The 15,304-nt window shown below is 42.9% G+C and overlaps 1 protein-coding gene across 7 annotated transcripts in view; it reads left to right on the forward strand.

The window, feature by feature from the left end:
- The window catches only part of DEPTOR (DEP domain containing MTOR interacting protein), a 196,179-nt gene that overhangs the window by 126,270 nt on the left and 54,605 nt on the right, over positions 1-15,304 (forward strand). For 2 of the 7 annotated variants that reach the window (XM_082433208.1, XM_082433209.1), the window contains one exon: positions 462-9,442. The exons of 4 other annotated variants lie outside the window; for them this stretch is intronic. In XM_082433208.1, coding sequence (XP_082289334.1) covers positions 462-582 — 121 coding nt within the window. In that variant the 3' untranslated portion in view covers positions 583-9,442. Of the gene's footprint in view, positions 1-461; positions 9,443-15,304 lie in introns of those variants that run through there. One more of the 7 variants, XR_014255494.1, reaches the window with a different exon arrangement.

The raw sequence follows: 15,304 nt of genomic DNA on the forward strand, positions 1-15,304 counted from the left end.
ATTCTTGTGAGTTAAGAAATCCAAATCGATAAAATGTTTAAAAGTAAAGGATTGAGCTTTGAAAACTAGAAAGAGGATGTCCTTATCTCTGAGCTTTCTGTATCCCAGGATTTGAGCAGCCCAAATCTGTGTATCATTAGGCTGTAATATGATACTCAGCATTTAAGCTGGGCTCCTGAATGAATATTTTCTGTTGGTCGGAAGCCTGAAAGCATGAATCTTAGTGTCTCGGGATACCAAGGGTAGATCCTGGCGATGTGATCATAGAGAGCCTCAGGCAACATCCGTACTAAGCATCGTCAGATACCTTGTTCCACTCAGGGCTTTAGTTCCACTCAGGGTTTTTCTTCATTCTGTGTTTTGTCTGACACTCGTTCAAGTTCTCATTCTGGCTTACTCCTGTCTTTAGACTTGTCCCCCTTTGCCCTAAGACTTCATTTTCTGCTTCATTTATCCTTCAGCCCCCATGCACATACATACTCTTTCCACCAGTCCTACTGTGCAACCAGAGTGCAGCATCTACAGAAGACCTCCAGATTGGCAGGGACCCAGGATGCTCTGGTCCCCACAGGACCTCTCTAGGCCAGTATGGATTTTGCCGGTCTTTTGACATCCCTTTCAAACTAGTTTGACTTCTGGGAGGTGAAAGAAGCCATTGACAACGTTTAATGGTTATTGGCTAGATTTTATTCTTGGCTGTTATCCAGGATTTTTCATTGGGTAGATTTATAAATGTGTTTGAAATTCACCCATATAAAAATGTCTGTTGAATTTCCAACACCAATAGTAGTGTTATTTCCACTACCAGTAATCAGAAACTTAGAGTTAAAAAGATTCCCCTGGTTCTTAACATTATTTAGGTCATAATTATGACCCCATTATTTAGGGGTCATATGCCTCTTTGAGAATCCGGTGACAGCTATGGGCACTCTTCCTAGGAAAAAAAGGGTGTGTGTGTGTGTTCGAGAGAGAGAGAGAGAGAGAACCACATTTGCACACAGTTTAATGCTGTTCGTGGATCATCTAAAACTTATCTTTGGACCCCAGGATAAAAATCTCCCAGTCTAATCTCCTCATTTTACAGGTAAAAAAGGTAAAGCCCACAGAAGTGAAATGACTTATTCAGGGTTAAGGGAGATAAGCAGGACTAGGATGTGAGCACTCCTGACCAGGCTGTGAAATAGTGTGTGTGTAATCTATCAGCTTTAACGCCTGGCCCAGGGGACACCCAGTTTATATTATATCCATCCCTTCTCTACCCCACCCCTACCATCATATTCATTTCAGTGATTAACATGATATGGGCTGTTTTGAGTTTATATTATGTTCAACTGTTTTTAATAGTAATAATGAAGATGCCTTGCTTTGGTAAAACATGTGTCAGAGAATATTACATTTCTCACAACTTCCTGATACAGAGCTGAATAAGTACTGTTAACTCCATTTTACATGTAAGAAAATCAAAGACCCAAGTAAATTGTTCAGGGCCAAGTGAAGAGTGAGTTCCAGCTCTTCTCATGCCGTGAATTCCATTTTGGGGGTACTGGGCTGTCGTCTAATTCTCTTGTTTAAAACAAGCATAAGCAAGAACATGAAGGTCCTTGAACGAATGCCCAGACCAGTGTTTCTCAGCCTTCACTATCCCTCAGAATCACCTGGGAAACGCCTACAAAATACCCAAAGGTAGGGACTCAGTTGGTCTGGGGTGAGGCTCAGACATCAGTACTTTTCAGAAACTCCCAGGTGATTTAAATGTGCAGCAGCCAAGAGTGAGGAATATCATCCCAGACCTCTTTTTTTTTTTTTTTTTTGAACATTTAAAAAATTTTTTAAATTTATTTTTGGCTGCACTGGGTCTTTGTTGCTGCGCACAGGCTTTCTCTAGTTGCGGCGAGCAGGGGCTACTCTGTTGCGGTCCGCGTGCTTCTCATTGCGGTGGCTTCTCTTGTTGCAGAGCACGGGCTCTAGGCGCATGGGCTTCAGTAGTTGCAGCACGCGGCTCAGTAGTTGCAGCATGCGGGCCCTAGGGCGTGTGGGCTTCAGTAGTTGCGGCACACGGACCCTAGAGTGCGTGGGCTTCAGTAGTTGCAGCACGTGGGCTCTAGAGCATGCGGGCTTCAGCAGTTGTGGCACATGGGTTCAGTAGTTGTGGCTCGCAGGCTCTAGAGTTCAGGCTCAGTAGTTGTGGCACACGGGCTTAGTTGCTCCACAGCATGTGGGATCTTACTGGACCAGGGATCGAACCTGTGTCCCCTGCATTGGCAGGCAGATTCTTAACCACTGTGCCACCAGGGAAGTCCAAAGTGATTTTTTTTTTTTTTTTTTTTTTTGGCCACACCACGAGGCTTGCGGGATCCTAGTTCCCCGACCATGGATTGAACCTGTGGAAGTGCAGATTCTTAACCACTGGACTGCCAGGGAAGCCCCCCAGACCTCTTAAAAAGATGGGTTCAGTGCTGCATCATCCCTTCTGGTACTTGGATGAGAGGCTGTGCTGGTTTCCATGCCTCAGATTCAAACAGAAGGTGGTGTTCCATGGCTTGTCTTTGAAAGATATTGCAAAGGCATTTGGATGGTGTGCTTTGGGCATTGAGGTGTTTCCTTGCAGTGTATCAGTTACAAGCACGTTTAGAAATAGCTGAGCTCTAGTTGATGTCAGAATTCTCATGGAGCAAAACATGCAATGCAGCAGCCCCCAAACCCCAGCAACACAGCGTTCGAGCCCGTATTGCTCCTGTGCTCATCTCAGCTGCTTTGAATCACTGCAGCCGTGCCATGTGGCATTCAAGAAACCCGGCTTCCCCTAACGGCCAGCATAAGACACAGCTCTTGTCACGTGTCCCATACAGAGGGATGGGGTTTCGGGATGGAGTTTCAGCCCCATTGGATGATGAGGCTGCCAGTGAACAGCTGTGGTCTTGTAGCCTGGGAAGGTTCCACTGTGTCCTGTTCTCTTTGAACAACAGAAGCTTTTTAAAAGAGAAGGGAAATATACTGCATACTGTCCCAAGGCAAGTTTAAGGCTGGTTTAAGGAGGTTAATTTCTTATTAATTCAAATGTGCTTTGGGTATTTCGGTTTAAAGCATGGATGTTTCTCCGCTGAAGAGAAAATGTTTACTTCCCCCGCCCCCTTTCTTCCTACCAGACCTGTAGCCACCCAGATCTGGCTACCGTTTGCGCTGAGTGATGAAAAGTTCCCAGAGCAGGCTTTTAAATGGGGCTCTCTTGCCGGGGGCGGGGAAAGGCAGCCGTCTGCTTAAGGAGGGCCCCCAGAGCCCCTCTGCGTCTTGGAGGAGAAAGCTGCCTCTGTCCGGGGCCATGTGTGACCAGCTCTTTTACCACAGTAGGACCACAGTGCCCTAACTACACTGTGTTCTGCGCAGGGCAGCTGCCTGCCTGTACCCACAGCTGGGGTGGATGAGATCAGGTTCCACTCCCCAGAGCCAGAATAATCAGGACAAGGCACAGAGCACTTCTTTGTAGGCCCAGAGGTGGCATGACTGTCTCCCGCCTTGGCTAGGTCAGCGGAGGCGGGGGACCACAGGGTACTCACGTCTGTGTAGGCTGGAATCCAGTGCTGTGGGTCCACGTGTGGGCCACGACTTATGCATCTCAGACGCTGTGGAGAGTCCGAAGTCATCCTCTCTAAGAGCTTCTGATCTTGTGGAAATAGGATATATACAGAGAGAAATAGCTGGAAAAAAAAATTACATGTTTGTCTATATTTAGGTGTTCCATTTTGCAGTAAGGATTCCATGTCCATCCCCGACTGCTTCCCCCGTCACCTCAGTGTCATAGACTCCCAACGGGGACTTTTCACCCCAAACTCTCTCAGAGCTCCAGGCCACATTCCATGTCATCCCGGACACCAGTGCCAGCATGTCTCGTCAGCACGGCAATGCGTCCAAGTCCCTGCTCATCTTTGCCTTAAACTTGCTTCTCCCTCAGCTCGGTGCCTTGTGACCACCTAGAGGGGTGGGATAGGGAGGGTGGGAGGGAGACGCAAGAGGGAGGAGATATGGGGATATATGTGTATGTATAGCTGATTCACTTTGTTATACAGCAGAAACTAACACACCATTGTAAAGAAATTATACTCCAATAAAGATGTTAAAAAAAAAAAAACTTGCTTCTCCTGTTAATTCTCAGACTCCATCCTCAACTCTTTCAGCACTATCTATGCAGTTTCCATTTTTATGCCTCCCTTAGATTTCCATCACTATAACTCGAGTTCTGGCTCTTTCGTCCTCTGTCTCAAGCCTGGGTGACTAGTTCCTTTTTTACACTTCTTTTAGAGGGTCTGGTGGTGGGTGTGAGAGTCCTTCTTGTTGGCAGGGCTGGCAGTTGGGAGGAAGAGATAGATACAGAGTTGGGGGGGAGCCAGGACAAGCTGGAAACTACCAGCCCTTCTGCATTTACCTCTCACCTCAAGGGCAACTGAGAACAAGTTGTAATCCCTCAACATCTCTGCATGTGTATGAATAACTTCTTTTTTCTACTACTCATTTCATATTCCCTGGACACTCAGCAAACCCCTCAGTTGTTTATGGTTTCCAAATCTTTATTCCTGGTTGGGTAACTTCCACTTTCTTTCCTGAAGGTTCTGGAATGGAATTATCAGGGAAGCTGGTGAAGAAATCTCTGGAAAGCTATGAGCTCATTGTCTGGTGGGGGGCTTGAAGCCACTCTTGTTTGGCAGGGCTGTCAGTGGGGAGAAGAACTGGGTCTGGAGCAGCACAGAACAAGGACAGGCTGGAACTCTATGGCACCTCCACGTTGGCCTCTCACTGCATTTAACCATGGCAGCCTTGAGTAATGTTTGCTTTCACTTACACCTTCCAGATATTATACTAATTTCTTCTGTGGCCAACTCCGCTCTGAAACTGCCCTGGGAAGGGAATCTGGGAAATGTAGTTCTAGTTTGGCCAAGTTGACACCACAGAGCTCTACCTTCTTATTTATATTCATGTTCTTCCTAATAACTGACCCACAAAATGTCCTCGGTACACGTATGAGGAAGGGATGGGGAGAATGAATATGAGATCCAGCCAGTAAAGGAGAGTGAGGATGCCCTGAAAAAGGGGTAGATCTTTCCTTGGGTACGGCACCTTGTACACGCTACTGCATATGGAATTGTATTACATACATCTAGGGTGAGATTGCTTTCGCTGTTGTCTCTGTAAGCAGAAACTACCTCTGTCTTGTTCCCTCTGATTCCTTGAGGCAGGGACCCAAAAAGGATGAAATGTTTAAGATAGGAGTCTTCAGTTTGGTCTTTTCTCTCCAAACTTCTAAAAAGAACTGGTTCTGGCAAACTAGAGTTGTATACACAACCTGGCTTATTTTGGCTGCTTTGTAAAAGACAGAAGAAATATGACCAGGCTGAATACGGCCATCTGGAAAATGTTCCTGGAAGCATTTTTGAATGCCCAGAATGGAAGTCAGCTTTTCAGGGTTAGCCTGTAATCACTTTCTTGCATACAGGCTTAGCAAAAAGAGTTTGGTCCTGGCTAAGAATGCAATGGATTAGCATTAGAAGTAAACATTCACAGGCATGAGAGCTGACCTAGAGGGTAGACTGCTTAATGTAGCAATGTCTGGTATGTTCTATAGGGATGGCGGAAAGAAGGAGCCAGTTTTTGTTGGGCACCAGGCTGGGTGCTCTACTAGTTGGTTAATATGTATCATCTCCTCTCATCTTTGTCACAACCCTATGAGCTGGAGATTAACTATATTTTACTGTTGAGGCTGACAGAGTTTGAATCAGAGCCTCTGGTTGTACAACTAAATGACAGAACCAAAAGCCAGATTAGCCTAGGTCTGTCTGGCTCCAGGGTCCTTGATCTTTCCATTATATCATGGTGCTCTTCAAATCTGTTGATATTATTTTACTTTTCTGGTCCTGAGTTTCTCCATCTGGCTAATCTTGGCGAAATACGTAATCAACTCTGCCAGGGGTTAGGTGTTTCTCTAGGAATGGAGATACTGGAGGGAACCCCAGTCTTCAAATCCACACGTTCTCTGGGACTGGTGTGAGAGGCTTCTAAAGTTGACATGATCCAGAATGTGACACACTGGGCCACGCCCTCCGTTTATTGCTAGACTGTGGGAGTTGAGAGATAGAAGGCTTTACTCCTTCAGGGGCTTCCCTGGTGGTCCAGTGGGTAAGACTCCACGCTCCCAATGCAGGGGGCCCGGGTTTGATCCGTGGTCAGGGAACTAGATCCCACATGCATGCCGCAACTAAGATCCCGCCTGCCGTAATGAAGATCCCGCGTGCTGCAACTAAGACCTGGCGCAGCCTAAATAAATAAATAAATATTAAAAAAAAAAAAAGGCTTTATTCTTCCAGCCTTTAGCCAAGTGAGTGTGGAACTCTCTTGATCCTTCAGCACAAGTTCTTGAACTGAGACAGTCCTGAGGAGCCTGGTTGGCAGCTCCGTTTCTTGGCCCACAGATTGCTTGGTCCTGAATATAGCACCAGGTACTGATAGAATAAGGAAGGGGTTCTACAGCAGAAACCACAGGCATGGCTACCCGCCTTGGGAGCACTCAGTTCCCATTAGCCTTCGCAAAGGATGTCTAAGGTCCTTGGTCCAGATATCATGCCCCAAAGGAGGTTGCTCCATGCTCAGACCTATTTATAATCCTTTTACTTTTCCCACCAAAACACTACCAAGTAGATGGTGGCCTATGTATCTCTGCAAAGTACGTACACACACACACACACACACACACATTTTGTTCTTAGCCTAGATCAGGGCAGCACCACCTTGGAGGTAAAATAAATGAAACAAGACTTTGGCTCACTTTTCAAAGCTAGAAAGTGTCATCAACCCACAACAAGTCTCCTCTTATGATTAAAATAATATATAAAAAAATGCATTGCATTTGTGAAAGCAGTTATAATGCAATTTTTTGTCTGATGAATAACGTTAATGTGTTCTGTATCTTGTTAAGTAATCTATCTTTGAAAATCTTGGAGGGACTTCCCTGGTGGTCCAGTGGTTAAGAAACTGCCTTCCAGTGCAGGGGACGCGGGTTCGATCCCTGGTTGGGGAACTAAGATCCCACATGCCACGGGGCAACTAAGCCCCTGCACCACAACTAGAGAGCCTGCGCGCTACAACTTCTGAGCTTGCGAGCTCCGGAGCCCTCGCGCCACAGCTAGAGAGAAGCCCGCGCACCGCAATGAAAGATCCTGCGTGCCGCAACTAAGACCCGAGTAAGCCAAAAATAAATTAATTAATTTTAAAAAAAGAGAAAATCTTGGGTATATTAACATTACATTTTAGTATAATCCAGAAAAAAAGCATAATAATTTCTGGGTGTCAAATGGCTAATAATAAACATTCTAAGGGCAAACTGCTAACTGAGTGAAAGTTTCTCGTGGAGGAAAGAATTTGGGGTCAGGGAGGAAGTCTGACCTTTTGGAGCCTTTTTCCTTTTGGCCGTCACTCCTGTGGGAGTTTAATATATGTGGTCAGAGCATGTCTCCTGCTGTTGGAAGCCCCAGTCTGCAAATACGGGCAATTCTAAGGAACTTCCTGTATCCACAAGGGGCAGCCAAGTCTGTGTGGGGGGAATGGGTAGGAGTGATAATTTGCATATCCCCTGTGGTATAAAGGCTTCCAGGTAACAGATTCCTTCAGTAGTAAAGGAAGTCCAAGGAATCCTGTGGTTATAATGTGCCTGTGCTGCTTCTCTTCGGTGCCTGACCGCTTCTTAGAACCTCGGGAAACCACCAGATCAAGAGCATGCTGTTTGTCCTTAGCACAAGCAGACCTTGGACGCAGTCCCAGTGCAATCATGAACTGCTTGTAGGAAGGTGACAGAACCACCAGGGTAGGCTACAAATCCTCTATTCAGTCTAACACACGTCCCTAGAGAGAATCGCCAGGAAGGCAAACGTTCATCCTGACTTTGGGAATCCAAGTTCTCTGGACTGAACCTGAGTTCCTCCTATCGCCCCCTCCTTTAAGTGCACCACAGTCGCCCCTCCGCATGACTGACATGACACCACCGCCACCCCCGGCTGAGCAAAGTGGACCAAGGCTGAGCCTGGATCTGAAACAGACCTTTGGTCGATTTGGGCTAGGAGCGAGCAGATTCTGTTTGAAACCAGCAGGCACTTTGATTTCTCAATTTGCAACAAAAATTCTTGAGTTGCTTTTTGTTGTTGCCGCTGTTTTGTTGTGAAAGAAAGTCATTCTTACACACAGTTGGCTTTCCTTCAAGGCTAATTGTGCAGTCTGTTCTTTGGGGACACCACATAGCCACATAGCATGCTTAAAATGCATAAAGTTTAGAGGAAGACGGTAATTCTCTGGAGAGCGAATCCTGTGTTTATCCAAGCACGGCATCTCTGCCTCCTCCCACACCAGTCACTCTCTAGCCAGTTGCATATTTGGTGGAGAGATTTATGGAACTGAACATACAGCTGCAAATTTTCTTTCTTTTTTTTTTTTTTTCCCCAAGAACAGTGTTCTGCTGTCAGGGCTGTTATGCAATAAGCACACAGACACAACTTATTTACTCCAGGAATGTCCAAAACTCCTAAGTGGTATCCCTTGCTGAATCTGAGTGTGTGGGTAAACATAAAGCGTTCTTTGGATGAAAGGAACTCATTCCATAGATGTAACTAACAAATCTTGACTCAGCTTATGTCTCTGTCTAATATTTTGTTCAAGGACCATCCATGAGGCTAGCTATGCTCTACAACTACTTCAGTTCTGAAGCAACTTTGTTAAAGTGAATATCTTAGGGACAGGAGCAGAGATTCTTTAACTGAATTCCACTGCTCTGTTTAAGATTATGCTGATTACTTACTGTGGCTCCTGGATGCTCTATCCATATGGGGTTCTCTTGGATTGGGAAAAATTCTCTCTTATGACCCTGTATTGTTTTTTTATTTTTATGTTTTTTTTTTTAATTTTTCTTTTTAAAAAAATTTTCTTTTGGGATTTCCGTGGCGGTCCAGTGGTTAAGACTGTGCTTCCACTGCAGGAGGCATGGGTTTGATCCCTGGTTAGGGAACTAAGATCCCTCATCCCGCATGCCACATGGCCAAAAAAACAAAAACAAAAAAAAGTTTTTTTCTTTTTATTTTTTTATTGAAGTATAGTTGATTTACAATAGCGTGTTAGTTTCAGGAATACAGCACAGCGATTCTCTTCCCTTATAGGTTATTAGAAAATATTGAGTAGAGTTCCTTGTGCTATACAGTAGGTCTATTTTGGTATGTATTTTATATATGGTAGTGTGTATATGTTAATCCCAACCTCCTAATTTATCCTCCATTTAAATTTATCCATTTAAAATAAGTATATTTATTTAAAATTTCTTATCTGAATGAATAACTGCAACTTGACATCTATTTCCATTTCACAAACCAGAACCCAAACTGGCTTCCTGGATGTGGACCCGTGCAATGGTTTGTCTCCCTTTCCACAATCTGCATCCATTGGGCTCTTTTGGAGGGAGAGATTGTACAGGAAGAGGGACAGAAGAGAAAAACAAATATTTATTTAACATTCACTGGCATTAAACACTGGGCTTAGTACTTAAATCAGATTTGATCCTCATAATAAACACGATCTCCATTTTACAATGAGTAAAGTATAACTCAGAGAATTTGGAACTTGGCTAAAGTCACATAACTAGTAAATTATAAAAGTGAGAGTTAAAAAATTTTTTATTGCACTATATAAAAAATGTACAGGGGCTTCCCTGGTGGCGCAGTGGTTGAGAATCTGCCTGCCAATGCAGGGGACACGGGTTCGAGCCCTGGTCTGGGAAGATCCCACATGCCGCGGAGCAACTGGGCCCGTGAGCCACAACTACTGAGCCCGCGCGTCTGGAGCCTGTGCTCCGCAACAAGAGAGGCCGCGATAGTGAGAGGCCCACGCACCGCGATGAAGAGGGGCCCCCGCTCGCCACAACTAGAGAAAGCCCTCGCACAGAAACACAGACCCAACACAGCCAAAAATAAATAATAAATAAATTAATTAATTTTTAAAAAAATGTACAAATTATTCATGCACATCTCAAACTCTATTACAAAGTAAATTACTAGTGCAACTACTACCTAGGAATTCTAAGACCATGGATTAGTTGTCTACTTCTGAAATTTATATAAATTTATCATATTGCAGTCATCATATTGGGTACATATCTAGGAGTGAAATTGCTAGGTCATAAGTTATGCGTATATGTTACATTTACTAGAGTAATTGTTCTATCCTTTATTGAAAGTGGAGCAGAATAGTCTCCAACTATTATTGAATTGTCTATCCTTTGAATTCTGTGCATTTGGCTTCATGTATTTGGGGGCTTTTTTTGTTCGGCATATACATTTCGTGTTTGTGCTTGATATATATACTTGTTAGGTATATATGTTTATAATTTTTGTATCTTCCTGATGGATTGAACCTTGTACATTATAAAATGTCCTTTTCTTCAATGCTGACTTTGTCATAAGCCCACGTGTAGGGGTCCAGTTTCTGGACTTTTGATTCTGTTGCATTGGTCTATATACCTATACTAATACTAATACTACCACCATCTTATAGACTATAATAATAGACTGTAGCTTTATAATATGTCTTTTAGACCTTTGTTGTTGTTATTTACATATCGAAAACACTTAAGTGCCTGAGAGAGATTCATCTTACACTTCTTCATTTGTACTCTTCTGAATTTCAGTTTACATATCTAAAACTAATGTCTCCTTTGCAAATGTAACGTAAGCAAACTCCTGACCTAGTTCTTGGCACCTAAGTAACCAGTTATTAATAGTAAATGTTGTTCAATCACTGATTAATAGAAGTTATTTTTTCTCATTGAATTTTAGAGCTGAAAGGTGCTTTAAAGTCTCTAATAAATATACATTTTTTTGCAACCCAAATGATCAGATGACGAACTAATGCTTGGAGAAGTGAAACAGCATGTTGAAAATGATTCAGCTCTTTGGGTGCAGAGCTGAGACTAGAATTTCTCTCCTGACTCCTAATCCAGTGCTTTCTCCATTGCTCTATGCTTAATTTACCCTTGGGGAGATCCTCACTGGGGAGGCAGGAAGGAAGGAGAGAATGAGTGCATCCCTGGAGATACACTTTTTAGGAAGTCTGTTTTTGCTGTGAATAAGTCAAGCTTTATAGACAAGTGAAGGGTGCCTCACACTGAACTTGGCAACACGCATGCTGTGTTGATCACCTGATACCAACTTTCTCACCCACCTACAGAAGACAGATGGTATATTGAATCTTCTGCTGTCCTGTTTCTACTGTGAAGCAAAGATTGCAACAACAAAAAGGGAATGTGAATGGAATTGGTAATGCCAGTTAAAGGCACAGATTAGGTGATGTAATCACCATGACAAATGGTGTGCCTTGGGGGAGTCTGCTGGCTGAATTATATGCAGTGTTGTTACCAGGGGTAATTGTACAATCCTCTATTTGTGTTATGTCCTTCCTCCTGGAACCTTTAAAATCTTCATTCAGGAATCATTAACATTCACCTCACTCTAGCAGAAGAGTTATAAATAAACAAGGTTTTTAAACTTTGGTTGAGGATAATAAGACCTGCCAGGTCTAGCCCAGATGTAAAGATTAGCCTGAGTTATTCTTTTTTTAAAATTTATTTATTTAATTAATTTCTTTTTGGCTGCGTTGGGTCTTCGTTGCTGTGCGCAGGTTTCTCCAGTTGCAACAAGCAGGGGCTACTCTTCGTTGCAGTGCACGGGCTTCTCATTACAGCGGCTTCTCTTGTTGCAGAGCACGAGCTCTAGGTGCTTGGGCTTCAGTAGTTGTGACACGCGGGTCTCAGCAACCCTGGCTCGCGGGCTCCAGAGCGCAAGCTCAGCAGCTGTGGTGTATGGGCTCAGTTGCTCCGTGGCACGTGGGATCCTCCCGGACCAGGGGTCAAACCCGTGTACCCTGCACTGGCAGGCGGACTGTCAACCACTGCACCACCAGGGAAGCCCAGAGCCTGAGTTATTCTTAAAAGTAAAAAATGCCCCCTTACCATTCTCCATCGTTTTCTTCCCTGATAATGATGATGATGAAGTGAGCATTGTTCCATTTTTCAAGGATCATAGAAGGAAAAATCAAATGCAGTGTTCTCAAGAAACTTCACTGTGTGTGAGAGGTGCTTAGATACCATACTGAGGTGTTTATCCATGTGGTGTCAGTGCCAATTTTAGGGGAGCTGATTATCTATTACTTAGGAGGCAAGGTAGCCTAGGGCTTAAGTATACAAGTTTGGAGTCAAAATCTGGGCTCCACCACTTACTAGCTTTGTGAACTTGGGCCAGTTACTTTATTTCTCTGTACCCTTGACTGTGAGATGTCAATAATAATAACAATATTAATAATAATCATACCTGCCTCATAGGGTGTTTTGGGAATTTTATATGAGAATACACATGTAAAGAACTTTGGAAAAATATTAGGTGGTCCCGTTAGCAATTAGAGCACTGCCCATGCTGACTGGCAAGTTGTAACCTGAGAAGTGGTCCAGGAATATGGATCAAATGGCTAGGCTTTCCCAGGGTGGATAACAAAGAAAAGAAATTAAAAATCATCCATAAAAAGATAGTTCTCTATTTAAATATTTATGCTATTGCTTTCACAGCCTCTTATGTCAGATTATGAAAGCCATGGTGTATGATTTGGAGCAAGGTTTAAAGAAATAGGAACAATCAAAATATACCTTTTTTCTTTCTAAACTTCAGCAGCTTCCAAATATTTCTTAATCTACTCATGACATTTGTTAATCTGGTTCACCCTCCGTCTTCTTTTACTTTGGATACTTTGGCTGTCAAAAAGCCTCAAGCTTCATTCTCAGCAGGTCTGGTTGTGGGCTGTATTTGCCACATTAACAGTTGACATTGGTGGCTCACACATGGCTTTAAAAATATGTGTGGTAACATTGGCAGCAGGTTTGGTTATTTGGGGTATTGCATTTTGAGCAATTTGGATATTATCTCTGATAATAGTTCTAAACTTAAGCATTTTATACATTGTTATTATCAATTTTAAAGTCTAGAAGATAGCAAAATTTGGCTCTAAAAATAAAATAGACTTCAGGCAAGTAATAATTATAATAAAATCTGAAATGTCAGCCCCCTTCTTGTATTTGAGGTGCTTAATTCTCAAACCATAGAATGTATTATCATAATACTAACAGGAATGGGATGAGCACATAAACTAACTTTTGGTACAAAAAATTCTGGTGGATACTTTACAGCATTGGTTTTTCAACATTGTGCTGTAGCAGAATCACCTGATATGCTTAATGAAAGTGCAGATTCTTGGGACCCACCCCCTGAAAAGTCGGATTTGGTAGGTCTTGGGTAAGATCTGAGAATTCACATTTTCAACAAGCCCTCAAAGGTGACTTATATTTGCACTACAGTTTGAGAGCCACTGTTTTATATTTGGATACACTTTTCACTTAGGCACTGAACAGTGAAAATGGTTTAAATAATGTTGACTGAATGTGTAGCTGAAACTTCTAACATGTAACTGGTTCAAAATAAGCTTCCTCATTAATTAGTGCATTTCCTGTCATAAGTAGCATTCAAGTAAGATAGGTTGGTTGCCTGGCAGGGATTTGTAGAGGAGAGTTCTACTTTCAGTGGGAGCTCAATTAGGATGATCTCTAGAATACATCTGAGGGTTCTACTTGATTAAGAATTTAAGTATTAACTTGCCCTTAATATCTTGGTTCTGCTTTCTGTATCATTTGATTGGACAAGCTTCCGTCTCCTACTCACCAGGACTCAGCCCTTCCTGATTATTTTCTGTATCTGTCTGGGTCTATCTTTTTTCTCCTTATGACTCTTTCTGTCTCCAAAATTTTATCTGCCTTGGTCTCTGTCTTGCTAAATGTTTTATTATTTTCAGGGAAAGCCTGAAGCAGCCTTACCTTCCAATCCTTCTTTCTCCTTCAAGATCAGAAAGCAAAAAAAAAAAAAAAAAAACAGAGAAAAGCTAGAGTAGCTTTCACATGAATGCAGCCATTTCAGGGATGCAAGTGACTTGGTGAATACAGATTTCCATGGCAGTGAGAAGACACTTAGGTAATCATAGGTGTAGTGTTTCTCCTCAATCTCACTCCCACTTTGGTTGAAACAACCAAATGACTGTGATGGAATTCCAGCCATACAAGAACTGATGTGCAATTGCATCATCCCACAGGCGCTCAATCTGCTCAGAGGGTTAGTGTACATCTGCCAGCACTGGCTCAGGGAGAGGAATTACAGGCAAGATTATTTAGTCGCTTTGGCTCCTTATCAGGAAGGAGCCTGGAGTTCAGCCTAGGTGTTTATCCCAATGTGATCACACCCTGAAACGTATGAGTCCTGCCTCCCTCTTCCTGTTAACTCTTATTGGACCTACTCTGGGTTTTAGGCCTTTTCTTCACTGCCCAGATGCTCAGAGACATCACTTACCCATGACTTATGAAGGCTTGGTTCTTCCCTTTCATTAAGGATAATGTCCTCTACATCTCTTCTTTCTAAAGTGAAGGTACCCTCCTTTTTGTAGGAGACGAGTTCAGAGCAGCTTTAGGAGCTCATGACAGCTCTTTTCAGCGAACTTGGGACATGAGGAAATTGCATTCAAATCTTTGAAAACAAATCTGACAAAGATAATTATAAGCAGAAGAAAAGCATCACAACCTCACTCGAATTCTCATTATCCCCTCTGGGTGGCGTCTAAGTCCCCCACCCCAGATAGGAGGTAATAGGTATCTAAGGTAGGTCTATTCAGAGGTCATCACATGTTCTGTGTGTTTGTGCTTTTTAATATAGTAGAGAAATAATTTTCCCCCAGGCCGTGTGCTTCCTGTTGTTACTTGGGTGTTGATTTTCAGAACATAGTGTACCATAGATGCTAATTCAAAGTCCATTAAAACTGAATACATTACATAGTAGTACCTGCATTTCTAGATCATTTTGCACATTTTTAGTAACAGGATATTAGAACTGCTGGAACCACAGCAGTTGTTGGGACCACTTAGGGAGAGATGATGTCTTTCTAACAGCCTGACTCTAAAATTACTACCTTGAATATAAGCATGATAAGTGTTTGAAAGGCCTTTTTTTTTTCTTGCCTCATTCAAGGAAAAAAAATTGAAATAAATGTCTCAATTTACATATTGTTAGGATTTTAAGTGACACAAAAAGCAGCCCAACCTTAACTGAGTAAAAACCTTCTTAATGAAGTTGGAAGAGCCTAAACATCAACACCACAAGGTATTTGAGCGAACCCAGACTCTTTAATTAACAGTTAAAGCCAA

Source organism: Balaenoptera physalus (genome assembly GCF_965194825.1).
Source record: "Balaenoptera physalus genome assembly, chromosome: 17".
NCBI lineage: Eukaryota > Metazoa > Chordata > Mammalia > Artiodactyla > Balaenopteridae > Balaenoptera > Balaenoptera physalus.